At 41.1% G+C, this 13,130-nt stretch overlaps 1 protein-coding gene across 1 annotated transcript in view; it reads left to right on the top strand.

Annotated features, from left to right (window-relative positions):
• LOC111871292 (neural proliferation differentiation and control protein 1) overlaps positions 1-13,130 on the top strand; it is a 66,402-nt gene that overhangs the window by 18,487 nt on the left and 34,785 nt on the right. The window contains exons 2-3 of the mRNA XM_023864295.2: positions 7,934-8,155; positions 12,101-12,373. Coding sequence (XP_023720063.1) covers positions 7,934-8,155; positions 12,101-12,373 — 495 coding nt within the window. The remainder of the gene's footprint in view (positions 1-7,933; positions 8,156-12,100; positions 12,374-13,130) is intronic.

The following is a 13,130-nucleotide window of genomic DNA, read 5'->3' as shown; positions in this document are numbered from 1 at the left end:
ATATAGGTCTTATTATTATTATTATTATTATTATTATTATTATTATTATTATTATTTTCTCACCGCATAGTGATTGGCGTGGTTCCACTAATTTTGTGTTTGTTTTTATTGTCTGAATTATACAAGTTGCGTTGTTTTTTTGTGTTTGGAAGTGTGTCTTTTTTTTGTTCGTGCTTGCTTATTTTATGCTAGCCATGGATCTTCCTGCCATTAAGTTACTACTCCTATTCGTCGTAAAAGCATATATTTTGCTTTTCTCACATTTTACTGATAACTTTTATCTGTTAATGGAATTGTTATTGTTATTCGAATGATAAAAAATACATTTTTTGTATTCTGTTTGTATGTTTTGTTTCTTTTTCTTTACTTCTGCGCTCACTTTGTAATTGGCTTTGGGCTGTTTAGTTAGCATGCAAATAAATAAGAATCGAATTATTATTGTTATTATTATACTTAGGAACAGGGTGCTCGGCAGGCTCAGGGCAAATCCACACTTTGATATCCATGAATGACGTCAAGTTAACGTGAATATGCATAGCGAGAGATGAGGTGAATCGATTTATCAGCCCGGCGTGTCTGAAGCCTTCGGGTCAAGGTCACCACGGGAGCCGTCCGATTTCTGATGACCGCGAATTTAATGGCACAGGACTGTTGCAATCATTATCCACGTTTGAGAGAGTCCATATTTACCTTGATGTTACATCACGTCCCAAAATAACCCCGGCTCTTAGGTCTATTTATTGCAACTGTACTTCACGTAAAGTACAGGGTGATTCATATAGAACCGGCCCGACGAAATGAGGTGTAGTATAAAATATACCATACAGATATTAAAGTAATTTACACATATCTTGGATTGTGTGCCGTGATCAGATCAGGTGTTGAAAATGTCCGCCGTTTTCAAGTAGGCATTAGAAACACTCGCTGTTCAACAGTGTACTCCATGACTGTCGCCTGCGCACTGCAGACACGTTTCGGCATTGTCCTTGACCTTGCAGCATAAGGGCTGCCACTTGCCGGATCATGCGCACACCATTCGACTCAGCACGGCCCACGGATTATTATGTCGTAATTGTGAGCGGTATATGCATCACCTGCGGAAATATTAGCAAATTCATCGGGCCGGTTCTGTACGATTCAGCCTGTATAAAGTTACTATAATGTAAACAAGGTGCAGACTGTGCACACCGTAATATGTACTCTTTTAACTCTTATTAACAGTCGGTATAGTGACAGGCTACTGTCTGGACGACCGGGTTCAATTCCCGGTGCGGACAAGAGATTTTTTTCTTCTCCACAGCGTCCAAATCTCTTTTGGACCTACTCAGTCCCCTATCCACTGGGTACGGGAAGTTATTTCCCCGGGGGCAAAGCGACCGGGCTTGAAACTCACGACTCATCTCTGTCTAGTGCTCAGTTCAAGAACGACGAAGTTGTACTTCCGCATCCTCCAAGTCTTCATGGCGTAGCGCTTAACCAATTAAAGTATATCTTTACCTTCACGAACTCTTATTATTGCTCATTAATTCAGTGTATGAAGAATGCCGTCTTCTGGGATGTGGCGCCGTGTAGATATTTTGTTAACCGACGTTTCGGAATATCGTATCGCCTCCATCTTCGGGGTATAAAAAATCCGCGAGCCATAAACCAGCGTGAAGACGGTGGCGATACGATCCTCCGAAACGTCAGCTAACAAAATATCTACAGGGCGCCACATCCCAGAAGACGGCATTCTTCATAGCCACCGCCGTGAAAACTTCAAATCTTACGATTCAGTGTATGCTTCTTGTATCCTTGCGTTTTGGTTTTTACAGATTAAGGCAAAGTATTTTCGAAAAATGATTTACAGGCTTTTCTTTGTAACCAGGAGACTGAATTTTAAAGCAATAAAAGTACAAAGGTGATCTTTCAAAATATGTAGGCCTGTAGGTATACCTATGATCAATATCATATTCATGTATCAGGCCATGTTCGGTCTGTTCCGACCTCTTGAAGAGTGTGTTAGTCCATCAGTCGGAACTGTGAGCGCCCTGTGTTTCGTCATCTTATTGTGTTGTATGTTAAAATTTTCTATGAAATTCGTCTGTCTGTCTTCCATTTACAGAACGTGATATTTCCACTACGATCTGGATATTAGAATTGTATTATTTAGACTACAAATATTCTGTTCTTCTCTAATTTTATTATTTCTTATTTGGCCCATTCCTGTTTATGGCTACATCACAGAACTATACAAATAGCAAGCAGAAGTCGTAATAAACACCAAGAAAGCACAAATGTTTGCAGCATGGGACAAGGTGAAACCCGACGTAGGAAATATATAAGAAGCTTAAACTTGACACTGGTTACACGCTTAGTACTTCTCAGGTTCCTGATCAGTAGTTTTAGATCCAGTTAGCTAAGATAAGGCACAACGTGTTGGCCTTGTACATATTCTATATGTGTGTAGAATTTCTAATATGACATGAAAGTATACGTTACGTAACTATGTAGACGTGTAGCTGACAAACACTAAGGCTTATGACAAGTGACTAATGCAATATATTGTGGCATGTTTCCTAGGCAACGAGACAAGGAATTATGTGGGTTCTCGGATTTTAAAGAATATCTTTTTTGAACAGTCAATTTTGCACTCACTATTCTCAACTTATAACGTCCTTTAGACGTTTTTTCTTCAGTGTCACAATTCTTCTGTTCTAGTCGGATAAGAATTCTTCTGTTCTAGTCGGATAAGAACTCTTCTGCTCTAGTCAGATAAGAACTCTTCTGCTCTAGTCAGATAAGAACTCTTCTGCTCTAGTCAGATAAGAAATCTGCTCTAGTGGGATAAGAACTCTTCTGCTCTAGTCGGATAAGAACCCTCTTCTGCTAAAGTCGAATATAAATTCTGCTGGTCTCTGGCAAACGTTGGACTGTTATAACTTGCCTTCGGACTGAATAGGGAATTCCTTGTCGAAGGGTTAATTCCGCCCGCTGTTACGTGTGTAACGGCGGAAACTCCACAGATAGACTTTCATTTCCGGGGCAACGATTTCCCAGGCTTCGCTGCCTAGGAATTGCTAACCGTTCTATATTAATGGATGCGTTTTGATTCCAAATATTCCGGCCCTAGGCGCACGCCAAAGCATTCTCGACTCAAGACTATAAAATGTGGACATGAGCCCCGGAAAGGGTTGAAGCAAAAACTGACTAACTGGTATCAGTTGTGATGTGGCTGTGATTGAGAGTAACTAAGTGACTTTTACGCGTATCTGTTTCACTACCTGAACATGAAATTTTACCTTGTCGTAATTTAAGTGCACCCTGTCAACTAAATTGTTTGCTCAGTGTAGTCATTACAACTTGCAGATGTGTAATAAATTAGCGATAGAACTTATGCGGGCTTCGGCGGTAAGCAGTATCTGAAACGTATTGTTGCAAACTTCGCAGTCTTTCTTGTTCTTTCTTTTATGTCGACCGTATAGAAATATATTTAAGCTAAATGTTATAGATCTCAGTTGTACATATAGGTCATGTGTACAATTATTTCGAACTCCGATCTGTTTTTTGACAAATATTTAAGTTCGATTTGAGCCGTATCGAGGATATATTGTGGCTATTACCTTCGTGCAGCAGAGGCCTTCTTGTGAAGGTTGCTTACGTAGTCAAGAAAATTCCAGAAATTTCAGTAACATATTCACAAGAGCTCTCTTCTAGGCACTACTGTGTTTCAGAAGAATCCATCCACATTCTCACATCCATTTGTTTAAGGATCAAAGAATTGTAGTCTTGCATGTTCATGTTTGGAAGGTTGTTGAAATTCTGTCGGTGGGTTGTTTTGTGTCCAGTACGAGGTATATGACAACCTTCTAACCTACAGACCCAAGACCTTAACCAGTAACACTACATAATACACTCACTCATGGGGCTGAGCCCTTCTTGAGAAGCTGCTAATTGTGCAGCTATTCAGGAACTTCCCAGCATTTTATGGAATCCAAAGTTCATTACCGTGTTCAAAAGAGCCCTCCACAGACCTATATCCTGAGCCAGATCAATCCAATCCATAACATCCCAGCCTATCTCACTAAGGTTCATTTTAATATTGTCCACCCACTTACGTCTTGGTCTTCCTAGTGGTCTCTTTCCTTCTGGCTTTCCCACCAGTATCCTATATGCATTCCTCTTTCCATTCGTGCTACATGCTTTGTCCATCTCATCCTCCTTGACTTAATCATTCTAATTATACTTGGAGAAGAGTACAAGTTAGGAAACTCCTCATTATGCAGTTTTCTCCAACCTCCTATCACTTCATCCCTCTTCGATTCAAACATTCTCCTCAGCACCCTGTTCTCAAACACCTCAGTCTGTGTTCCTCCCTTAATGTTTTCTATATTCTAACTTCTATGTTTTGAGACAGCAGAGGAGAAGACAAAAGGTTCTGAACTGAATGGTAGCAAGTATGACCTTAGACTACATAATCTACTTTCGGATTAATCGCAAAAGTCGATTTAACTGCCGAGAGAATATCTACACGAATGCTTCACAATTATACAAACACTTTTAAGATCTACTACTCATTTGGACACGAGTTACAAAATGAGTTCTAAAGGAAATACCACAACTCCCCATGTAGACATGTGTATCCTACCATCATAAATTTTATCTGACACCCTGTATCTCTACTGTTAATCGGTTATCTTGAACCGTTTCTGTAAATCTCAACTAAAGGGGGCAACAACATGCAACACCTAGAATTACTGGGCTTTGGACTTTTCCATCGTCCGGAATTTTAGGTAACAGATGACACGATGTTTCGGAAACTGGATCTGTTTCCGTCTTCAGATGAGAAAGGAAGACACCTACTCAGTTGGGCCACTTTTTTATTGCTAGTGAGGTGGGACTAAGTCTCTTGTACTGCGGCCACTTCTGGCCTATCATATCAGCCCAAGATGATAGGTGAGGGTGATTGTGGGGCAATTAGTGGAATGAAGATTGGCAGGGGAAACGGAAGTACTCAGAGAAAACCTGCCCCAGCGCCACTTTGTCCACCACAAATCCCACTTGACAAGACCCGGGATCGAACCCGGGCCACCGCGGTGGGAAGCTAGCGACTAACCGCTTGAACTATGGCGCGGCCCCCAGTTGGGCCCCTTAGAGAGAGCTAATCTCAATCACTAGACTCCTTTCTCACCTGAAGACGGAAACAGATCCAGTTTCCGAAACGTCGTGTCCTCTATTACCTAAAATTCCGGACGATGTAAGAAGTCCAAAAACCCAGTAATTCTGTGTGTATCATCCACCATCGTCAGAACCCTTTAGAATCTACATGCAACATATAGTTATTTTAATATTTTTAAACTTATTTTTAACATTTTGTTAGCATTCCGAATTATTCTTGTTACACATACACATATTGAACGTTTTTCTTAAGGTAAAAAAATACACCCATTAATTGAGCATTGAAAAGCCTGAGAATCGAAAGTGAATGTTTTTATTGAGATGGTCTGAACAGTTTCGGGATTACAATTTATAACGCGTGGTGTGGCATATTATGAAGTGACAATGCAATTCTGGCTCGTGTTTCTATGGAAGGCTTTCAATGGAACGCGTACATATAATACCTGTTTGCCCACACGCGAATGTAGGATATATTGTATATATTACCTTCTCGTTATCGAATGACTGAACGATTCCGTGCTAGTTACGAACTTAAACACCCATGGCTGGGCAGCAAGGGAACATAACACAAGGGATTCCATGCCGAGCAAGTTGCATTCCGCCATTTCCCTTTCTAATTTATGATCAGGCGAAGTACTGTGGAATACATGTCACTGGGAGAAATATTTTGATGTGTTTGATGGTAGCCGATTATTCAAATGAAATTTTTATGATGACATGTTACCAATACAATTGATAACAAATGGATTTAAATAATGGATTTAAAATCTACAAGGTCTAACCCTCAGGATCTGCAAAATGAAACCACGCCTACGGAAAAATATTACAGTGCTTGCTCTTGAGTCAGTTTTGGGAATGAAATTTCCAAGAACAAAATGCTCAAGAGAATATTTGGAGTTGAGAGAGAGAGAGAGAGTAACGAGAGGGGGGACTGAAGAGTATTACATTACGAGAATATTCATGACTTCTATAAGGTAAAGTTGCCCCTGTGCTTAACAAATTAAGCTGTATGTGGGAGTGGATGTATAGACCTACGTTCTCTTGACCTCGGTAATAGTTGGATGTGAATGGTCAGCTTCACGCCCTGGCCGCTTTACCCCCGGGAAAGCCCCCCTCCGGTACCTATTTAATAGGAGTCTGGGTATGCCCCAGAACTGGTTTGGACGACGTGGAGAAGTGAAAATGCTTGCCACCTCCAGGACTCGAACTCCGACCTCTCGATCGTCCAGCCGGTCACCAGTTGCTATACCGTCTGAGCTACCCCGGCTCTTCATAATTTGTATATATCACCAAATATTATTGAGGAATCTGGTAGCTCTGTCGGTATGGAGACAAAGCTTGGGGCTGGAAAACTGTGGAATCAGGGGTTAACTTCCGGCAGGGAGAAGAGATTATTTTCCTCTCCACAATATCCAGACAGTCTCTTGGGTTCGTCAGTCTCCAAATTTACAGGTAACAGGGACTTTTTCCTCGGGGATAACACAGTCCGAGCGTGAAGCTGACTACATACCTACAGTTAATTCTGAGGTTAGGAACCATGGAGCTTACTTCAACTCTCTCATACCACTTCCTAGCAAACAAAATAAAAATTCTGTGGCTTTAGCTCGCAAGCGAACTATACCGACCGAACGACCCCCGCTTGTCGTCTAAGTTAGTGCCAACTTTAGCGGATAGAGGGTATCGCGTGGTCAGCGCAACGAACCCTCATGGCCGTTAATTTCGGGTTTCGAGACCGGAGCCACTTCGTAGCATGATGTTTAAATTAATCAAAGTAGTACCTGCCTTTTATGTTTATCAAATTCTGTCAGGCTGTTCAAAGCAATATGCGCCGCGGGTGTTGAGGAGAGAAACGTACACTATTTTATTCTGTTAATGTGATTGAGAGAGGTCGTTTGGAAGACCTAGAGGGATGGAATGAAAGTTTAATAATGAAATGGATCTGAAAGAAGTAGGATGTGAGGCTCTGATTCATTTTTATCGGGATGGGGACTAGTGGCGGACACTTGTGAACGTAGAGTGTCTATATATATATATATACGTGTAGAAGTGCATTTTTGTTCACGAATAGTTAGTTCCAACAAGTGCAACAGTTTTTAATATGAATAAAACCTTTACATGTTTGGACCGTTGTCTACAATCATCAGACGGACACCTTCTGTTGATGTCCGATACCGGCTGAAATATACATGTTCTATTCATATTAAAAATGTTTGCACTTGGTTGAATATATTCTTTATGCATGTGTTATATAATGTGTAACAAAAAGAAAATTCGTGGCCTGTAGTCCGCAAGCGAACTATACCGACCGAGCGACCGCCGCTTGTCGACGAAGTTAGTGCCAGCTTTTATGGATAAGGAGTGTCGTGTGGTCAGCGCAATGAATACCCACGGCCGTTAATTTCGGTTTTCTAGACCGGAGCCCCTGATTTTTTAGATAGCTCCTCAGTTATCCTCTCGAGGCTAAGTGAACTCCGTTCCAGACCAACTACTCAGAAAATCTGGTACCGTTGAGAATCGAACCCGGGACATCTGGGTCTGTACGCAGTAACTCTGAACACTAGACCATAGAGGTGATCTATAAATATCTCTTATATTTTTGTTAATATCTTCTTGTTGAACGATGACTTTCGAATGGTAAACATTTTGATTTCTGATTTCCTTAGTGACTCTTTGCTTTCAGGGATACTTCAGTTCCGTGGAGTTAGTTAAGATTGAATTTTAAATTGCCCTGGTCCCATGATAAATCCATTGTTCATTTTTCTCAATTTATTTGCAGATGTGACTCCAGAGGATTACGTTATAGAGCAAGTGGCAAGGAGATTTCTGCAGGACAGCCAGCACCGTCCTTTCAACAGTCCTGGCGCAATTCCGGGACTGAGGCCGGATCCAGGGTTCACCTATCGGTTTCCGGTGCATTCTCCTTCCACTGAAGAAACTTCCCCCTTCGCAGTTAGCCCGTCCGATCCACGTTACTATGAAGATACACGGAGCCTAACAGGTCAGTCTTTCCCAAGTCTAGAATTAGTTTCCATTTTTTTGGAGAGGCTATCACGAATGAACCTTTGTATTAAAAATTGGCTTCGATTTAACATTTAGTAAATAAGTTTCCTGCGAACATATTTTAGAAACTTTCTATAGCCAGTGTTATGTACTCAGTAACGTCTTTATCTCTTGTGGATGAAACTTGTAAGAGTAAATATTTTGTTCTCTTCCACGCTCCTCTCTGATTTCATGGTCCAGAAGATAGAACTATATTCCACAACTCTTTAATCCCTCTTTATGTTACTGCGGATTCGTCGATTTTTTTTTCAAAGAACTGTCCGTATCACTTTTCAGGAATTAACTTATATACTTTTATTCGCCCACTAATTCTCAAACCATAGCGGCACCTGGGAGAGCTGAAAATCTGTGATGGTCTTATGGACAGTCATTTGTGAATTATCATATACAGATTAACAATGGAATCTGATAAAATTGTTTTCCTGGCTCCTGTTGAACCACGCTAACAACGAATTTAGAGAAAGCAGACGTTAACAATATTATTTAGAATTATTTTCTTCTGTATATAAAATTATCTTAAAAACACAATTTTATAAGGACCATCAAGAAATGCACGAAAACGGACGCTGAACCTTTGACAGTTTTCGGTCGATTACAAATTGCTATGCAGCCAGTTGCTAGGGAGAGTATGGGCATTCTCCTATTATTTTGTAGATTCAAAATCCTTTGTTCATATACATGTGTCTCTGGATTTTTCTGAAAAACGAATTAATTCTTAAATATCTAGGATTGGCCGTCACACAGACTTACTTTAAAAGCTTGTTTTTTTGTTGTTTCTTTAACGATGGACACAAATGGGATGCAATAATGTAAGAATTAATCCTATTTTACATTATACACATTCTGAGTCACTTACAGAAGATATTTGCTCACGTAAATCAGGAGCGTGTTTATGTTCTGTCCCTGCAGATCACAGCCAGCCCTCCACAAGCACACTCGCCTGTTCGCCCGCTACGAATGGAAAATCAAGGCCGCGATGTGGAAAAGTCTTTTAATATATTCGTTAATATTCTCTCCCGCTCTCCTTTTTATCTTTGTACTGAAGTCGAGCAGAATATTTGAATAGTAAATGATACCTTCTATAATGTTTTTTTTTCCTTTGGCGCTACAGCCCTCATTTTGGCCTAGGCCTACCTCCATGAAACTCTCCGTTTCACTTCGGTTTACTAGATCTTACACATACGGTAGGACTCCTTGGGCGAGTGATCAGCTCGTCGCAAGGCCTCTACCTGTAGACAAACACAGAAAAACGCACACCAACATCCATGCCCTGAGTTGGATTCGAACCCACGATCTCGGCTTCCGAGCGAGCGAAGACAGTGCATGCCTTAGACCGCTCGGCTACCGTGACCGGCACCTTCTATAATAATATACCCCATAATACGAGAGATATCCTGAAACTAAAGATACAAGTTCATTAAAAATGGAAGCAATTTCTTTTTCAGAAATGACAGTGCTGCCCTATGAGATAGGAACCGTATGACTGCGCTGAGCTCACCGGCCAGAGTCACTGCAACGTTGCGCTGGTAATGTGTGTTTAAAATGGCCGTGTCGATTCAAAATCCCGCCAGATGTGAGGTTCGTGTAGTAATTCGATTTCTTCACGCGAAAGGAGAAACTGTTGCTGCAATTCATTGCCAACTTGTTTCTGTTTACTGCAAAAAGTGTTATGAACAGGCAAAACGTAAGAAAATGGTGTCGTGAATTTGAAGCGGGAAGAAGCGATGTTCATGATGAAATAAGGAGTGGAAGGCCATCCGTTGTCACATGAAATCATCCAAAAAATTGACGAAAGCATTCGTGCTGACAGACGTTTAACCATCGATGAACTTCAACGATGTCCAGAAGTGTCAAGAATTCTTCTCCATGTCTAAGAGAACAGGTGGCAGATTTCTACGACCCTGAAATAAAAATAAAACATTCCCAGGCTCACTAAGTGCATTGCGATCCATGGTGACAATGTTGAAAAATAAATGAAGGCATGTTGTAAAAAGTGGTACAAGTGAATCCCTCGAAAAAATGCTTTACAAATATTTTCTAGATTTTATATTTTTGCTTTCCGGATATTTTTCGTCTTGGGGACAGTATTTTATATGTTTTATATGTTATGTAATGACCAGTAAGTTACAGTCGCGTGGATTGGTGCGACTTCTCTTGTAAAGAAACGTACGATGAATAGAATATTTATTTACTACTATTTTCCTTCGTTACTGTAGGCAGCAGTTCCAGAATTTATAAACTGGAAACGCCCTCACTGACAAGAAATTTTTTGACATAAGTTTATCCTTTTGCATATCAGTTTACACCATTTTGATTGGTTAATGGCAAAACTCAATGACAATTCCTATTTCAACCATTTTATGTTACTTACGTACGAGTCCAAATTGTAATGTGTCGCGTCTCGTCATTTCATTCCAAGCGAAACAAAACAAAAATTCAGTCCTGAAATTCGTTGTACACCCTAGGTACTTCAGGAATAAAGAGGACTGCCTTAGTGGGCCTAATTGCCCTTATACTACAGAAGAGCTTAGGAGGATGCCATGACTCTAATGTTCGCCTCTGCGATAGCAAACTGTGGCACACAAAATTGGATTGTAAATGGACTGAATTGTGGGTTACTTGACGCCTCTCTTTCAGTTCCAGTGTTTATGTAGCGTCAATTAGATGGAAAAAAGCTCGGGCTTGTTGAGTAAATAAGAACTTGAAAGAAATCGGTAGTCACGTCAAGGCGCTGACTTGTGATTACTCTAGAAAGACTGAGAGTTCCTGAAAAGTCACAGAATAGTCGGTAGCCGTGCCGTGATTCGAGAAAGTGCCTTCCAAATGTGCCTTCTCGAAGGTTACCGCGCTGCGACACAAAACGCGGTGGTTATACATCGATGGACAAAACCATTGAAGGGTGAGGAGTTTCTGTCCCTTAATTTCTGACTTTCTTGGAGTGAAAAGATAAAGTTGTCCCTATTCTAAACAAAATGCCATCTCATGAAGACGTATGGGAGGGTGAACGTAATGTGCACTATGCAGTCTTAGCCTGAGCACTAAGTGGAGGTGAGTGGTCAGCTACACGCCCCTGGCCCTTTGCTCCCAGAGAAGGAGCGGCCGTGAAACTGAGATGTCCCAGAGCCGGTCAAAACGCGGCAGAGGAAAGGAAAATCTCTGCTCATGCCGGAATTCCCCGATAGTCCACCCCTAACTACTATACCGACTGGACTTCTCTGACTTCTTTCCAGGAGTAAAGTAATTAAAATATTTGGAATTGCCGTAAGGGACCGGTAGTACTAGTCTATTTTGTATATTTAAAATAATTTAATGTACCCGAGTCATCCTCGATTAGCTGATAACCACTCACATGTTCAAGAGTCCATGAACTCCCTAACCAGCTAACTTCGCAGAGCCGAGTCCTTCTTGAGAAGCTGCTAGTCGCTCAGCTGCTCAAGAATTTCCCAACATTTAAGGAACCGAAGCTTCATTACCGCTCTATCCTGAGCCAGATGAATCCAGTCCATACTACCCCACTCTGTTTCTCCAATAACAATTAAATATTATTCCCAACCTACATTTACTGGTGGCCTCTTTCCTTCTGGCTTTCCCACTAAAACCCTGCATGCGTTTCTCTACACCCTGCAATGCATAACATCCAATGGTTCGTTATAGTTTTTACATGCTGTACAATGTTCTGAGCCAGTCTAATACAATACACGCCCGTACATTTTGTGTCTTCAAGTTCCATAATACTAACCCCCCTGCGCTGCCTCCGAAACGGTCTTCCCTTCTGGTGTACGGACCAAAATGTTGCTCGTTTGTGTGTTAACATATAGTCAGAAACTATTAGCTGGAACATAAAGACTTTTCTTGACGCTCTACACCATGTTGTTCTTTCCAGACAACCTGGATGTAATCCAACATCTGTTTCCGCGCCAGCCCAAGTCAGAGGAGGACTACAACGACAGGTTTTCATTCGACCTGAACACAGGACCTCAGACCGTGAGGACGCCTCAGGAGGCAGGTCAGAAGACGAGTGACGAGGAAGCAGATACTGAGACTTCAAGCTTAGACAAAGTATCTTCATCCGAGGAAACGAACCCATCAATTTACCAACTGTACAAGACTCCGGTTTCAGCTGATCCAGACGATAAATCCGATTTGTATTTTATTGGTAAGTTTGCGCTGCTATCAAAACGCACCGCAAGTCGAATAATCTCGGAAATAAACTCTTACAAATTCATAATCGAATTGTGACACGAGTCAAGCGTAGGCCTGTTACACAGTGTAAGAATACAAAAGGTTACACGTGTAACAGTTGTGACAATCCAGTATTTCTACTGTCCTTATTTTTGCAAAACAATGAAAGGATGTTTATGAAACACCTTGTAGTCTGTGTGTCTCCCTTAACGTTTATAAGCAACAGCTCGGTAAACACGTTCCCGCTGCAACGAATACACACGCAACAATAGAATAATTGTTGGATGCCTTGTTTCCTGTTCGGTTCGTGTCACCAATCAGTATGTTGTGAAAGGAATATAGGCAATTCTTCCCAGATATTCCTGCCTTTAATTTCATCATAATCTCATTGCAGTTATTCCATTTCATCCACCCCAGGTTCCTGCCTTCTTATGTATTTATGATTTGTTTGAAGACTCTTTCAGTAGTTCAGAATGTACAGTCCGTAATGGGAGGAGGATTGCTGAATGATGATTATGTAGATATTGAGTTGGACAGTGGACATTAGCTTGGGCGAATTTAAAATATACGACGATTCGGAAGTTGGATCCTCTTCCGTCATCAGTTATTAAGGGAAGGGGAGGATTCTACTCAGTCGAGATACTGAAAGTATTATTAAACAAGCCATAATTATTGAAAGAGAATTCTAACATTTCCTTCTGCCTCTCCATGCCTTTCATAATCTTTTTTTT

Source organism: Cryptotermes secundus, unplaced genomic scaffold (assembly GCF_002891405.2).
Source record: "Cryptotermes secundus unplaced genomic scaffold, Csec_1.0 scaffold825, whole genome shotgun sequence".
In the NCBI taxonomy this organism is placed as follows: domain Eukaryota; kingdom Metazoa; phylum Arthropoda; class Insecta; order Blattodea; family Kalotermitidae; genus Cryptotermes; species Cryptotermes secundus.
The sequence above is the reverse complement of the archived record's forward strand: the minus strand, read 5'-3'. Positions and strand labels throughout refer to the sequence as shown.